Here is a 15,249-nt window from a genome sequence, read left to right as displayed (position 1 = left end):
AAATTCACCAAGTTTAGCATGCAGAGAGCCCCTGCCATGCCACTGAAAGAACAACTGCAGTGTTTTTAAAGTCTTTTTCTTCATATTCTGTAGGAGGATGTGGAGGAGAAATCTTAGAAGTAAGTTTTAGAATATCAGTATGGTCCATTGGCCAATATTTATGAATTGTCAAGCTCGTTGCAAGTCAGCAAGGTTGTCTCAGTGTCTAATTTAAGTGCGTTTAGGCTACTATATCTTTGCATGGAAGGGAGTTTGATTTGCATGCACTGGCTTTGCTTCTGAAGGCGGTCTTTATAGCAGTGGCGACACATAGGGGTACACAGGGGTGCATGTGCACCCCCGACTGACTGTGCTCCCTGCTTAGGTGATGGACAGGGGGGCAGGCAGGAGTGCCAGTACCCTCCCTGCGCGCACCAGCTGGGGAGTGGAAGCGTCAGATGTAGCGCCACTTGGCCACTTCCCAGTCAATGAGTTTTGCCGTAGGGAGATTCCCACTGGTCACTGAGGGGGGCATGTGCCCCCCCTGACTAAGGTGGCACCAGTCACCCATGAACTTTATAGTATAACTATGCCTCCCACAAACTCCAGTTATGTCAGCTGCTTTCCTTCTGCCTTCTGAACTTCCTGTGTCAGGTTTCTCTCACCAGCTGTAGTGCTGGCAAGAGGATAAGGGAACTGTCACTTACACAGTGGATCTTGCACTGGCTGGGGGAATTCGATTTTAATTCCCAGTTATGCGGTTGAATGCCATGATTTTGCTCTGGTATGAGAAATTTTACAGATACTAAGAAACTAAGAGGTGTTCATTTTAAAAGAGTATGTCAAGCCAAGTTGTGCACTCAGTGAAGTGCTGTGCATAGGTATGAAGTAGCACAGGACCAGATCATCCCAATGCAATCATTCATTTTTCCAAGATGGTCAATTTACAACTACCAGTTTACAACCTTAATTTTAGCCTGGTGCCCTGCTTAATTTTAGAGGCTAAACAGGGTTGGAGGGCAGCACTAAGACTAGAAACAGGAACAACAAATAATGTTTACACTTAGGACTTAGAATGCTTGGATCCATCCATGCCAGAAAGCCACTTTTGAAGATCTCATTTAAATATGAATAAAATCTTTATGTTTGTCTAGCTACAAAGCTGGAATGAACAGGTTTTCTATATTCTGCCTACCCAGCCAGCAGTAGAGCAATTAGGGGATGCAACTGAGATATCCCATGCTCCAATCCACCAAAGAAAGAAAGAAAAAAAAACCTGAGGTGGGCAAGAATGCAATTTCCTTCCATTTGACAGGAGAGTCTGGGAACACTTGTGATCCAACTAGAACTCAAGTTTAGAGTTATAAACACACTGTAGCTAGATCATATTTTGATTTCAAAATCAAGGACTTTGGTATTCCAGCTTTCTTCCCCCAGAATATTGGTCTCATTGACTGGATTACATGGAATATCCTTATATTGCTATAAAAACTTAAGTATACACCTCATTTTAGAAGTAGTTTCTATACAGCAACTTTTCTCATGGAAGTGTTATATCTTGCATTCTTGGGGGTTCTGCCACAGAATCATAGCTACATTAATGGGATATTGTAGTTACTCTTTTAAGTATCATGCATTATGGGCCTTTGTCAACTTGTCCACGTTAATGCTGACATGACTTGCGAGTTTGTATTCTTTGCTTTTTCATTTTTGATGAGCTCATGCTCCCTTGACCACTGTATATCTATTTTAAACCCCCCACCACCCTGCAATTAGAAATTCAAACTTACCGCAGCACATTTTTTGCTCCCATACACTTGATATCATATGACACAGAGTAGATTTCATAGAAAGTAGCTCTAATATTTAAACAACCAATGAAGTCTTTAGGATTCAGCTTGTACAAATCAAATGTGATGTTGGCCACGCCCATTTTCTTTGGTTGCTGTACAGCAAGGCAATTTGCTCCCTATTAAAAAAAAGAGAGGGGGAAGGATTTAATTTTTACTCCATATTGAATATTTTCTGATAATGTTGCCTATGTATCAAGAGGTTTTAACATGCAGCTCAAACCTCTTGATTTTGGATTCAGACCCAAAGATTACAAAGTCTTCTTTGTCACACCTATTTTTGCAAGGTATGGCTACCTTGGATGAAAGGAAGTACAGAAGACTGTGACTTTATGGCTTTTAAAAAGTTACTCAAGGTCTGGTCAGGCCTTTAGGCCTCTCAAGTATGTCTAATTCATTAATTTAATTATCAGGGGTGTACTTGGTAGCCATGTTGGTCTGAGACAAAAAGACATACAAAAAACTAGAACTCTTGGTTCCAAAATTATACCTTTTATTAGACCAACTGGAAAATGGCAAGAAAATTGTCTTTTTCTGCAAGCTTTTGGGATCAATCCGTTTTCCAGTTGGTCTAATAAAAGGTATAATTTTGGAACCAAGAGTTCTAGTTTTTTGTACGTCTGTTAATCTAATTATGACATTACAAAGTATCAGTTTGCATAACAATTTACTTTCCTTTAGTTCAATTTCTATCTGGTGAGGAGTCAGGACTTCCTGCACTATCAGACTTGGAATCCAGCATGGTTGCAACACTAACAGTGAATTTAAGTTGTTTAGCAAAACGAGTCATATTGACACAGTGCTCCACTAATCTCCAAGAAAAAGAGTACTTTAAAAGCATTTGCTATAGCTAGTTTCTAATAAAGAAACCCGACACTCATTAGTAACTTAGATGCTCAACATTTTTATTTTATACTAATTTGTTTTGTGACTGAGCTTTGGAATAGTATCTCTTGAATTGCTGATGCAGTTGAAGTTATACCACACAGATTGGCGCAGAGCACTAAGCAAAGAGAAACAAGAGTGGCATGGAAAACAAAGGTAATTTCAACATCATTTTGGGTTTCATAGTTGGTAGGGTTAGAAGGGACCTGAGGAGATCATCTAGTCCGACCCCCTGCCATGGCAGGAAAGAGTACTGGGGTCAAACGACCCCGGCCAGATGTTCATCCAGCCTCCTTTTAAAGACCCCCAGGGTAGGAGCCAGCACCACTTCTTTTAGAAGTTGGTTCCAGGTCCTAGCCGCCCTGACAGTAAAATAGTGCTTCCTAATGTCCAGCCTGAAACTACCCTCCGCTAGCTTGTGTCCATTGTTTCTTGTAACTCCCGGGATTGCTCAGGGAAACAGGGACTCTCCCAATGCCTGATGGTCCCCCTTGATTAGCTTGTAGACTGCCACTAGATTCCCTCTCAGCCTTCTCTTTTGGAGGCTGAACAGGTTCAGGTCCCTCAGCCTCTCCTCGTAGGACCTGCCCTGCTGACCCCTGATCATGCAGGTGGCCCTCCTTTGGACCCTCTCCATATTGGTCTGCTCAACGTTAAGAAAAGTTGCTCTTGGTATCCTCATTTCAAAAGGAGGAAAGAAAACCACTTTAACTAGTTGCCTGTATCCATTCCACACTGTAGGGAGACATCTAGTGGATATACTGTATCTTGACTATTTTACTGTAGATAGGGGCATAATGGCACAGCTGTTCAATTGTCTCACTCCAGTTCTAGAGGCATGAGTTGAGGTTCAGTTTAGACTTGCGATGAAGTCCATCCCTACTCAACCCAAATTTAGATAGGGACCTGGACATTTTGCTGCAGTCAGAGTCAAGGGTGGTGCGTGCCACAGTAAACCACATTTCATTTGTGTGATGTTGGTGATACATACATCTTAGCCATCCTGCTTCAAAGGGCTGCTATGCTCATGCTTAACCTTTTTATTTATTTATTTTTATTATTATCTAGTTAATTTACCACAATCTGAAGCACATTATCCAGTCACCTCAATGCACAGGAAATGCCAAGATAACCAAACCAATTTCAGTTAAATATAGGTTTAGTGGGGACAGTTTTGTATTTCTGCTTTTTAGGTCTACAGACTAAATGCTCTTTCGTCAGAAGGACATGACACTTGAAGCTAGGTTATAGGCATTTATAGAATTCTATTGAGAGATCAATATCAGCTCCTGGGGAGCTGTGATAATTACCTTGGCAGGCTTGAATTAATATGCAGTCTACTTGGGTGGGGACATCATGCCATTTCACAATTAGGTGACTGCTTAAGGTTTGTCACTTATGTGGATATACTGGGAAAGAGCAGTAGAACTAACTCTGTAACTATGTGAAGTACTGGCTAAGTGAAGTTTATTTTTCCAGTGCCAGCTATTTTACTGAAGGATAGTTGGAAACTTGATCTTATCTTGTTTCTTATTTGCACTTATAGATCTTAATTATTTGCATACGAGCTGCTGGTTGGTACCAGTCTTTAATGACTGATGGTCCCAAGCCATGAAAGGCATCTTGGAGCATCTTTTGTTTTAGTAAAAGACTGGATAGTGGAAAATTATTTGTTAAGAGAGAGATTCAAGTACTGGCAGCAACAGGATTTCATCCCCACATATATGAACTTTGATAGGAGCACTATAATTCCAGTCCATGGAGCTTTGTTGGAGGTGCTGCCTATTTTACTCCTTCAGAAGGATTTCACAGAAACCTTGGCAAGCAGATTAACATCATACTTTCAGGGGAAATATTTTTCCTCTTCCAACCTTTTACTGTCACCAAACTACCATCCTCCACAATTCTCCTTTCACCACTATTACATAAGAGGTACTGCTACTTACTAGTGTCCACTTCTGTCCTTCTTTTAGAATCATGAAGAGTGTATTATCCCCAAGAGACTGAAAAAACTCTTCTGTATCTACAACCGTACCATCTTCCTCTAAAACCAAAGTAACTATTCCAGCTGTAATCAGGAAGGCATCCAGGGTCTATAATAAATGGAAGAGTGAAACACAATTCAGGCTGCCAACTCTTAAGTTCCTTCTGAAACTTATTTAGGTGTAAAGTCACTTGCCAGATAATCCAAAACATCATCACTGATGGATCTGGATCTGCTTTCAGCTGACAAGCTGGGATACCTATTTCCAGAATATATTTCAAGGAGTTGTGTATTGCTTCATTTAATGCCTTACTGTCTTCTACTCTAGAAGATGCTTTCCTCATCTAGTCGAGTAACTAAAAGCTGCGTGCAGCTGGAGAATATGAGTCTTATTCAAGCAAGCCTTGATATTAAGTCTCTGGGTTAGGGTCAGAGGGGAGAGCAACAAGGGTGATGTCATGGTTGGTGTCATGGTGCTATAGACCACCAGACCAGGAGGATGAGGTGGATGAGGCTTTCTTCAAACAGCTAGTGGAAGTTTTCCTGATCAGAGGCCCTGATTCTTATGGGGGACTTCAACCACCCTGACACCTGCTGGGAGGGCAATACAGCAGTGTGCAGGTAATCCAGGACATTTTTGGAGAGTGTTGGGGACAACCTTCCTGATACAGCTTCCTGGTGTTCAAGATGTCAACTAGTAGCTGTGTTCTTCTTGACCTGCTGTTCACAAACAGGGAAGAATTGGTGGGGAATGTAGTAGTGGATGGCAACCTGGACAGCAGCAACCATGAGATGATCAAGTTCAGGATCCTGAGGAGAGGAAGAAAGGAGAGCATCAGAGTATGGACCCTGGACTTCAGCAAAGCAGATTCTGACTCACTCAAGGAACTCTTGGGCAGGATCCCCTGGGAGGCCAGCCTGAAGGGAAAAGGAGTCCAGGAGAGCTGGTTGTGCTTTAAAGAAACCTTACTCAAGGCACAGGAATGAACCATCCTGATGAGCAGGAAGACTAGCAAGTATGGCAAAAAACCAGCCTGGCTTAGCAGGGAACTCTTCAGTAAGCTAAAACACAAAAAGGAAGCTTACAAGAAGTGGAAACTTCGACAAACAACTTGGGAGGAGCAAAGGAATATTGCTCAGGCATTCAGGGATGAAATCAGGAAAGCCAAAGCACAACTGGATTTGCAGCTGGCAATGCACACGAGGATAACGAGAAGGGTTTTTACAAGTATGTCAGCAACAAGAGGAAGATATGGGAAAGTGTGTGTCCTTTACTGAATGTGGGAGGCAGTCTAGTGGCAGATGAAGTGGAAAAGGCTAAAGTACACAGTGCCTTTTTTACCTCAGTCTTCACAGGCAACATCAGCTCCCAGATTGCACCTGGCAGTACAGTTTGGGGAGAAGGGAAGCAGCCAACAGTGGCAAAAGAACAGGTTACAGACTATTTAGAAAAGCTGGACTTGGGCAAGTCCACGGGGCTGAATGCGATGCACCCTAGGGGGCTGAGTGACAGGAGTTGGCAGGCGTGACTGCAAAGCCATTATCTGGCCATTATCTTTGAAAACTTGTGGCAATTGGGAGAGGTCCTGGATGATTGGAAAAGGGCAAGCATAGTTCCCATCTTTAAGAAAGGGACTAAGGAGGATCCTGGGAACTACAGACCTGTCAGCCTCACCTTGGTCCCTGGAACAATCATGGAGCAAGTTCTCAAGAAATCCATTTCTAAGCACTTGAAGGAGAAGGTGATTAGGAACAGTCATCATTGATTCACCAAGGACAAGTCATGCCTGACCAATCTGATTCCTTTCTAGGATGAGATGAGTGGCTATATGGATACAGAAAGAGCAGTGGATGTGACATACCTTGACTTTTGCAAAGGTTTTGATATGGTCTCCCACAACATTTTTGCAAGCAAGCTAAAGAGGTATGGGTTGGATGAATGATGAATAAACTATAAAGTAGATGGAAAGCTGACTGGATTGTCAGGCTCAAAGGGTAGTATCAATGGCTTGATGTCTCACTGACAGCCAGTATATCAAGCGGAGTGCCCCACAGGGCTGGTCCTGGGGCTGTTTTTGTTCAATATCTTCATCAACGACCTGGAAAATAGGATGCAGTGTCCCCGCAGTAAGTCTGCAGATGACACCAAGCTGGAGGGACTAGTAGATATACTGGAGGGTAGGGCTACGATTCAGAGTGACCTAGACAAACTGGAGGATTGGACCAAAAGAAATCTCATGAGGTTCAATAAGGACAAGTGCAAAGTCCTGCACTTAGGATGGAACAATCTCATGCACCAGTACAGACTGGGGGCTGACTGGCTAAGCAGCAGCCCTGCAGAAAAGGACCTGGGGGTTACATTAGACAAACTGAATATGAGTCAACAGCGTGCCCTTGTTGTGAAGAAGGCTAGCAGCATATTGGGCTGCTTAAGTAGGAGCGTTGACATCAGGTTACGGGAAGTGAGTCTTCCCCTGTATTCAGCACTAGTAAGGCTACATCTGGAGTACTGTGTCCAGTTCTGGGCCTGCCACTACAGAAAGGATATAGACAAACTGGGGAAATTGGGGCAGTGAAAATGGTTAGGGGGCTGGGGAACATTACTTATGAGGAGAGGCTGAAGGAGCTGGGCTTATTTAGTCTGAAGATAAGACAGAGGGGATTTAATAGCAGCCTTCAACTATGTCCAGGGTTGTTCCTAAGAGGGTGGAGCTAGACTGTTCTCAGCGGTGGCAGATGACAGAACAAGTAGCAACAGTCTCAAGTTGCAGCAAGGGAAGCTTAGGTTAGATGTTAGGAAAAAACTCCCTCACTAGGAGAGTAGTAAAGCACTGGAACAGGTTACCCAGAGAGTTTGTACACGCTTATCCTTGGAGGTTTTTAAGACTGAGGTAGACAAAGCCTTGGCTGGGATGACCTAGTTGGGGATGGTCCTGCCTTGACTAGGAGGTTGGACTAGATGACCTCCTGAGGTCCCTTCCAACCCTAATTTTCTGTGATTCTATGATATTGCATATAAAATTTGGGTTGATTTTTGAGAAATGAAACTTCTGGGCATTAAGAACTACACAATATTTTAGAAGGATACTCCTCATTGTAGATCACTTTAAAATAGTTCCTCTCCCCTCCCCATTATCTATGGAAGGAGGTTTCTATGCTTATCTGTGGAATTCTAGATTTCACTAAATTCAGTCACATTTTAAGCATGAGGGCCCTGAAAAGGTCAAAATTATCCAGCCCATCTTAGCTATTATTATACCCATCAGAAGTTAAAATAGAAATTTAACCTTTAATTAAGCTTCCTCTTCTCCTTTAAATCTGGAGAGAAAAATATAATTTTTAAGCTATTTTAGGAAGCCATGAATTTTAAAAATTAAGGCTCCTTTAGCAAATACCATAATGGTCTATTTGTGTCTTAGAAGCCAGTTTTTGTGACTTGGGTCTAATTTTCAACCATTTGACTTCACCTCATCCAAAGCAAGGTTTGCACTAAAGCAGAGAAGACAAGACAGTCCAGATAGTCTTACTGATGTTGGTAAATCAAAGCCAAAAAGTGGACCACAGTAGTATAACTACTTTAAGGTGAGTAGAGCACCAGTCCTAGGCACCAATTTGGAGGGGCACCAGCAGCATCCCACAGCACGTGGCACCACTATCCCCCTCTCCACTCCACTCCACTCTCTGTCTCTTGACAGCATCTCTGACTGACAAAATTGTTAGTTACGCTTCTGGTGCAACATTGGATATACCTTGCTAGTGAGGTCCTGCAGACTGCTTGCAACAACTCCTTTCTGACTGCTTCGGTCATGATTTGATATACGAAAAGGTCGTCCTGCAGATGCAAGAGGAGGAAAAAGGGTCTGTCTTGTTACTGACCCAACAGAAGCTCCCATGGATACCAGAGATCTAAAAATAAAAGAAGAGTCTTATCTGAACTGAGAAAATTGATGTCAGTCATTGGGAAGGATATGATAGGTTGACTACTGAATAAGCATGCTGCTTGTCCAGTTCATAGGACGTTTGTACTGCACTCTGGTTCCAATCTCATAACAAAACCGCCTGGACCAGCAGAGTTCATTAAAAAAATAGTGTTAACTTTAACAGGGTTAGTCAATTTGCTGATGAAGTTAGTTCCTGCTGAGGAACCTATTTACTTCATGCAAAAGGATTAGCTTAATGATTCCTGGGTTTAACAAAACAGTTTAAAGCCATGAATTAGCACTTTATACAACCTATGTGCTGGGCCCGCATGATTTCTCACCAGCTATGAAGAAAATACTTTTAAAGTCTTCTGTCATATGCCAGAAACTATATCATAGGAGAGGAAATGGTAAAACTGGAAATAAATTAGCAAAATCAAGGTCAGCACAAAGATCACATGAAAGGAGGTGGCAAAAGAGGGAGAAGTAAAAATCACTGCATGGTTCTACAAAGACCTCTGAACCCTAGCCTTTTTACATCATTTTACCAGGCAGTTGTATACATGGAGCTAGCCAGACTTGTCTAATGGGTCCAATGACTCAATACCACCACCTGCCATGAGCAATTTCACAGTATTAGTCTTAGAAAAATCATGATAAAAAGGTTTTTTTGGATGACATAGGTTGAATTGATACAAGGTCACATCTTCATATTAATTAGCAACATTTTACAGGCCTCATGTCTACTCAAATTACAAGTTCTAGAGGCAAGTCTCCTACAAAATACTATTGCTACACCAGTTGAGCAATGAAACATCCCTACCCGTATCCACCCAGTCCTGAGTTTTTATTCATCAAGGTGGGTCTCCTACAGGAAGATGTTTGCTTTAACTGTGCAACAGCTTTTTATTGAAAAAGCTCCAGCTTCTTGATGTTGCAGGTACAGTTTGAAGTGCAATCCATAAAAATCAAAAATGTTCTTCAATCAGGTACTTGAGCAATGCCAATAAATAGGCTATCATCAATTCCTTTGACATGGAAAGGTATAAGGGGACGCTCAGATAAAGAAAGTAGCAAGAGAAAAATTGAATTATTCTGCCTACCCCAGGATGGTATATTGTGGGAAACAGCTAGAAAGCAAGAATTAAAGTTCTCTGGGATAGCCAGGAAGTAGTTAAAGGGCACATAACTTATTAAAAGGAAACTGGAATCTAGATCCAAGAAACTTCTGTCATCTCCCACCACCCAAGAGCCATATGAAGATTAGTGAAACTCCCCTTTCAAAGAGAAGAGTTCTTACATCTCCGTAAGGTAGACAGGCTTTGTTCACAATCATGTTGAAGGGGAAATATAATTTAGTCTTAAGTGATACAGTCCAATTTTTAAGTCTATACTGGAGGGGTATGCAGGTTTGTCAAACACCATTGCTGCCTAGACTTTAATCAAATGAACTATTTCCAGGAGCTAATTTTATTCCAGTTAAGAATAATTCATAGAAGTAGGTATTCAGCCTAATACCTTTATAGTTTCCATATCAGAGGAAAGGATTCACACAATTAGCTTCCATCATAGCAAGAGACAAATAACATCCCTCATGCTTTGTACAGTATAAGTTAGCAATAGTAATCTTTCTTCGTTGTAGGCCATTATTTCTTATCAAGACTTGTGCTCACATCTTTCAGTTATCCACTGCTACTTCTGGGTACATTGGTACTTTAATGAGTACTTTAAATGCTAGTATAAATTTTTGATTGAAGTTAGAACTAGGGTAGTCAGTCTTCCCTCACCCTCTTCCAGAATCAGCTGAAGACTCATAGACTAGGTTTTCAGTACTGCCAAACAACTTTCATTATTGTTGACTCTAGCTGGTTCTCAATATGCCTGCTTGCTACCAGTGGCATTTCCTTTTCTAGGAGCTGGTGACTTAATATTGAGATCAAATGAGTCATCTAATTCAAAATATTCCCATAATTACTATTTGTTCCATGTATGACTGAAGCAGTTTCTTTCCAAATTGTTTTTCCTCCCTCTTTAGAAGGAGAGTTCAGGTAATGATAGGGTACAGCATAAAACAGAACTCCACACATTTCTGTACTGTGTGGTTGTGTGCCTCAGCTGTAAGTGAGCAAATGCATGTGTCCGTCTCTCCAAAACGTCAGTTTACGAAGTGGCTTGTGATGTGGTATTTGCTCCTTGCTTGCTGCAAATGGTCAGTTGTTAGCTTTTGACTGCCACCTACCGGTCAGCCTAAAACTAGAGTTCCACACACTGTCATGAAGCATAATGGCCAGAACTACGAGGGACTTGGGCAGAACTTTGGTGCTCAAGTCTAGACTTTGAAATCCTCAGTCTATTCAGCGGTTATCTAACCCAGCAGGTACTTCAGTTCTGGGCATTTTTGCATTCTCTGGGCATCTATACTCTTGTGTACCCTCAAGATCCTCAGTTTGCACAGGATGGAGTGGCATAGCCTTATCAAGCTCACAGTTAAGCTTCAACAGGCTGAGAAACACCTAGTTTTGAGGCTCTTATCTTCCCTCAGGAGCTTGTTCTGATAGGTGCTCTCTGAGTACACCTTACAGATTGGACTTAGGACAAAATGCAGTAGTGGCTACTGCCTTTTAAGAGACAACTAGCCAGGGAAGATGGTTTCTTCCTCTCCTCTGTGCCTTTTAATACAGTAGCTCAGGCTTTGAAACGCTCATCCAGACCAAGAGATCTGGGTTTAATTCCTTGCCTCAAGGATTCAAAGCCATCTCTCCCCGAGAAGCTAGAGGCTACTAGGGTGGGACACAATTCCTCCTCTGAAGTTGCTTTAGTGCACAAAACAATTCACAAGTCTTTGGCCAGAAGAGCATAAATCTCTACTTTATGTATTAGGACTAGTTATTATTCTAGTCCCTGGTCCAAGGACTGTTTACTATTTCAGGCTTCAGGGGCATTTTGAAGTGCTTCAGATATGTCCACAATCCCAGGCATCAAGTACCATAAAACACTTAATATTGAGTTATCTGCTACAGTACTGTCAGTAGCTTCTATCATCATAAGGATTCTCCCCGTTAACTTTAAGAACCCTCGTCTTCCCAGAGGGGAAGAAAACAATTCATACAAAAAAAACCAAAACAACCCTAAAGTATGAACAGGGCACACAGCCAGGGCACATAAGCAATTTTAATGCTTACCAATACAGGGAAGTGCTACTTAAGGCCAAATGCTAAACATGAATCTGAATATTAACTAGGGGTCATGTAATACCTCCTCAAATGTATGAGTTACCTAATTTCTGCAGTCCTGAAATCAAGTTTCTTCAGTAATTTAGAGATTCAAGTCTACCCCAATCAGCGACTTACTATAATGCTTCATTGTGGTTCCAGTGAGGAAACAAATCCATAGGAATAAATTAATACCTAGGATTCTCCTTAAAGTGAAAGGCTAGCAAGATGAAAGCTCAATTTTTTAGACTGTTAGAACTACCATCAGTTAACCATTTCCATCCATGGTCCTTGTCCCCATTTATATGGAGACTTTCTAAATTAAATTACATTCTGCCTGTTTAGGAAGATAGCACTTGGGATCAAAAGTAGTGGATCAGGCTGAGGTTTCACTTGGTACTACAAGGCTTCACTTAGTGATAAGGTGACATGATGACAAGAGCCAGTAAGCAAATTTGCCCTTGGACTCATTTGGACACCAGGCTGAGTCCTTACATTTCTAAACATGATGTCTGCAAAAGACTCTACTTCTCATAGACCAGGGGTAGGCAAAATACGGCCCAAAGGTAGGCAGCCCATCAGTTGGATTGGCAAAATCATTTAGATCTGACTCACCAACTGATTGTATTTAGCCCATAGGCAGGCAGTCAAGAACTCATGAGATCCAGCCCGCAGGCTGCTGGTGGCTCTGGCTACTACACAATGCTGGGCAGACAGGGCTGTTTCTGCCATGCTGGGCAGGTGGAACCGTTTCCACCCAGCACTGATGTGGCAGCATCAGCCATGGAACTTAAGTGGACATCTCGATCCCCACCCAGAACCTACTGGCTGATACTGGTACCCAGAAGGACTACTTCTACTATGCTAGGCAAGTGTTGCTGTAAGCTGCAGACATGGCCAGCAGGTTCTGGGTAGAGGGGTGGGGACACCCTAATCCCCACCCAAAACCTGCCAGCCACGTCCACAGTTGACACTGGGGCTGCTTCCATCGTGCCGGGTGGGAGCTGGCGTAAACTGTGAATGTGGCCAGTAAGTTCCAGGTGGGATGGGGATTGAGACATGCTGCAGCTCTGGGTGGGGTGGCCCTCAAGAAGACACCAAAATGTATTAAGTGGCCCTCCAGTAAAAAATAATTGCCCACCCCTGTCACAGACAAAGTCTTAAATATACTTGTCTAGATCCTCAGCCACTAGTTTGAGAGCCCAGACAAGGGCGGGGAGGGTGGGGGGAAGGTGGAGAAAGAAATTATTTTAGGGAAGGACAAGCAGCAAGAACACCCAGAAAGTTCTAATTATATTTAACAACTTAATTAGCAAGTGGTTTACTTTTTAGAGCTAGGCAAGTCTATAGCTAGTATTCCTCAATATTGCAAGGGTCTTTCTAGCTTATTTTTCATCCCTTACTAATAAGTCATGCCAGTTCCAGGACTTGCCAGAGTGTTCTCAGATGAAAGATAAGCATCTTCTAACTAGTCATACATACAAGTGACCACGACAGAATAAGGCAAGGTTACAATCTACTTTACCTGTTGCTCATATCTGCAGCCCCCCTAACACACTTAGTTTAGCCCAGAGGATTGTAGCTTCTGTTAGTTCAGCTACTTTTCAGTGGGCAGTGAGTGCTACAGAGAACCTGTGCACACTGTTGGCTTTGAAGACTAAACTTCACCCTGCATCTTATGTGCAAGAGGTCTCAGTGCACATTCTTAGACAGCCATGCAACAGCCTTCAGTCACTTGCAGAGCACCCACAAGTTGCACAACACCAATGGCTCCACTATATGGCCTGGCTTGTGACCTGTAGGTTAGAGTTCATAGACAAAAAAATAAGTGAGCCAACAATGTCTGAGCTTTTGGCAGTCTTGCAACTGGTTTCAAACTGTACAACTGAGTCTCCCTGTGGGCTACAGGACTTAAAAAAAAAAGTTAGTGGACAAGCCAAATTGTACATTCATTGGAACATACAAAGAGACATTAACAAGCAAGTTTAAGACCAGTCCATAGTGAGAATCAAGTCTTTCTACGGACAGAAGAAAAAAAGCAGCAACATGAACATGTACCTAAAAGTTTAAGTTATATTATAAGTCTAACAGGTGACCTACAAACTCATATCACCATGACCTAGTTAGAAATTCAGGAGGCAGAAGTTTCAGGTGACAGAAGACATGCACCTATTACTGTACTTAGGCTCCCAAATTTTAGGGCACCAAGCATTACTTAACTAATATCTCTTATAAGAGGAAGCAAACCTTGGTGCCGTGGAGCTCTCTCATCACCTTCAAACGCTTTAGAAACCCAAGCGACCCAGATGTCCCATCCTCCAGTCCGCTTTCAGCTGGATGCACCCCACATAGACTCATGCCTCCCCTTGGAAAATGCCAGCTCCCAGTTTTTCCTCATGGTTTGACTACAGAAAAACAACAGAGCGATTCTTCTGCTGCAGAGATCTCCGGGGGGGGGGGGGGGGGGGGGGTTCAAGGCCTGTTTTAAGGTGTCGTATTGGACACCTCCGGGTTCAGCTTGGGAATCGGGCCAGGGCGCTAACGCCGTGTGGCCCCGAGGCTCTCCCGGCTCCCCGGGCACCGCCCGGTTGAGGACCCGTGGTCGGGAATCGCTGCTTTCGTCTTCCCAGGCAGGGCCAAGCGGCGTCTCTGGCGGGGCTCGGGTTCAGCCGGCGCACCCCGGGCGCTGGAGCTGCTCCGCGGGCAGGGACGTCCCGGCGCGGCGCTGCCCCGCACCGCGCCAGCCGCCCCTCCCCGGACACCGCCCTTCTGTCTCCTGCTCGCCCCACATCCGCCCCCATCCTGGCCCGCACCTGCAAACCGCGGCCCTGCGTGACCGCCTGTGCTTCCTGCGCGAGAGCCCCCGGGCAGCCCAGACGCCCCCACTCACCTCAGCAGGGCACCCGCGCAGCCCCGCGCCGTCTCCATGCCGCGTCCGCACCCGGACCCGCACAGCCCCTGCCCGCTCGCGGCTCCGCCCCCGGCAGGCCCCGCCCCCCGCGCGGGTCGGCGCGGCCCCACGGAGCGGGGAGGTACGCGTGGGGCAGCGGCCTCGGCTGGGCCGGGGTCTGAGGGGAGGTGTCGGCAGGGCTATGCCTCCGCCGGGGACATGGTGGAGGCGCCTGGAGAGCTGAGGTCCAGAGAGAGGCAGGTCTAGGGCGAGCCCCCAGGTCCAGCCAAGCCCCCAGCTGCAGGGAGGGCGACCCCCAGGTCTAGACAGCACATTCCCAGTCAAGGCCGCTGAAAGGTGACCCCCATCTCGCCCCTGCGCTGCCCGGAGGAGACGGTGCTGCCAGGGGAAGTGCAGGGATCCTCGCTTTCATTCCTTGTCCACCCCTCACTTCAAAATGAGCTGCCCGGGGGAAACACCAGGTATCTGGGTCCATGAAGGCAGTTTTCCTTAAGCGTTTCTACAGATA

General features: G+C 44.2%; 1 protein-coding gene across 2 annotated transcripts in view; it reads right to left on the bottom strand.

The window, feature by feature from the left end:
• Nucleotides 1-14,799, bottom strand: part of CIDEA (cell death inducing DFFA like effector a) — a 29,327-nt gene extending 14,528 nt beyond the window's left edge. Inside the window, exons 1-5 of one of the 2 annotated variants that reach the window (XM_019490464.2) lie at nt 14,721-14,795; nt 14,078-14,235; nt 8,448-8,604; nt 4,661-4,807; nt 1,770-1,948 (exon numbers count right to left, since the gene is read on the bottom strand). In XM_019490464.2, the coding sequence (XP_019346009.1) occupies nt 1,770-1,948; nt 4,661-4,807; nt 8,448-8,591 (470 nt within the window). In that variant the 5' untranslated portion in view covers nt 8,592-8,604; nt 14,078-14,235; nt 14,721-14,795. Of the gene's footprint in view, nt 1-1,769; nt 1,949-4,660; nt 4,808-8,447; nt 8,605-14,077; nt 14,236-14,720 lie in introns of both variants that reach the window. The other variant, XM_014606694.3, reaches the window with a different exon arrangement.
• Nucleotides 14,800-15,249: the final 450 nt, after the last annotated feature.

The sequence above is a fragment of the Alligator mississippiensis genome, chromosome 3 (genome assembly GCF_030867095.1).
Source record: "Alligator mississippiensis isolate rAllMis1 chromosome 3, rAllMis1, whole genome shotgun sequence".
NCBI classification, from domain to species: Eukaryota; Metazoa; Chordata; order Crocodylia; family Alligatoridae; genus Alligator; species Alligator mississippiensis.
The sequence above is the reverse complement of the archived record's forward strand: the minus strand, read 5'-3'. Positions and strand labels throughout refer to the sequence as shown.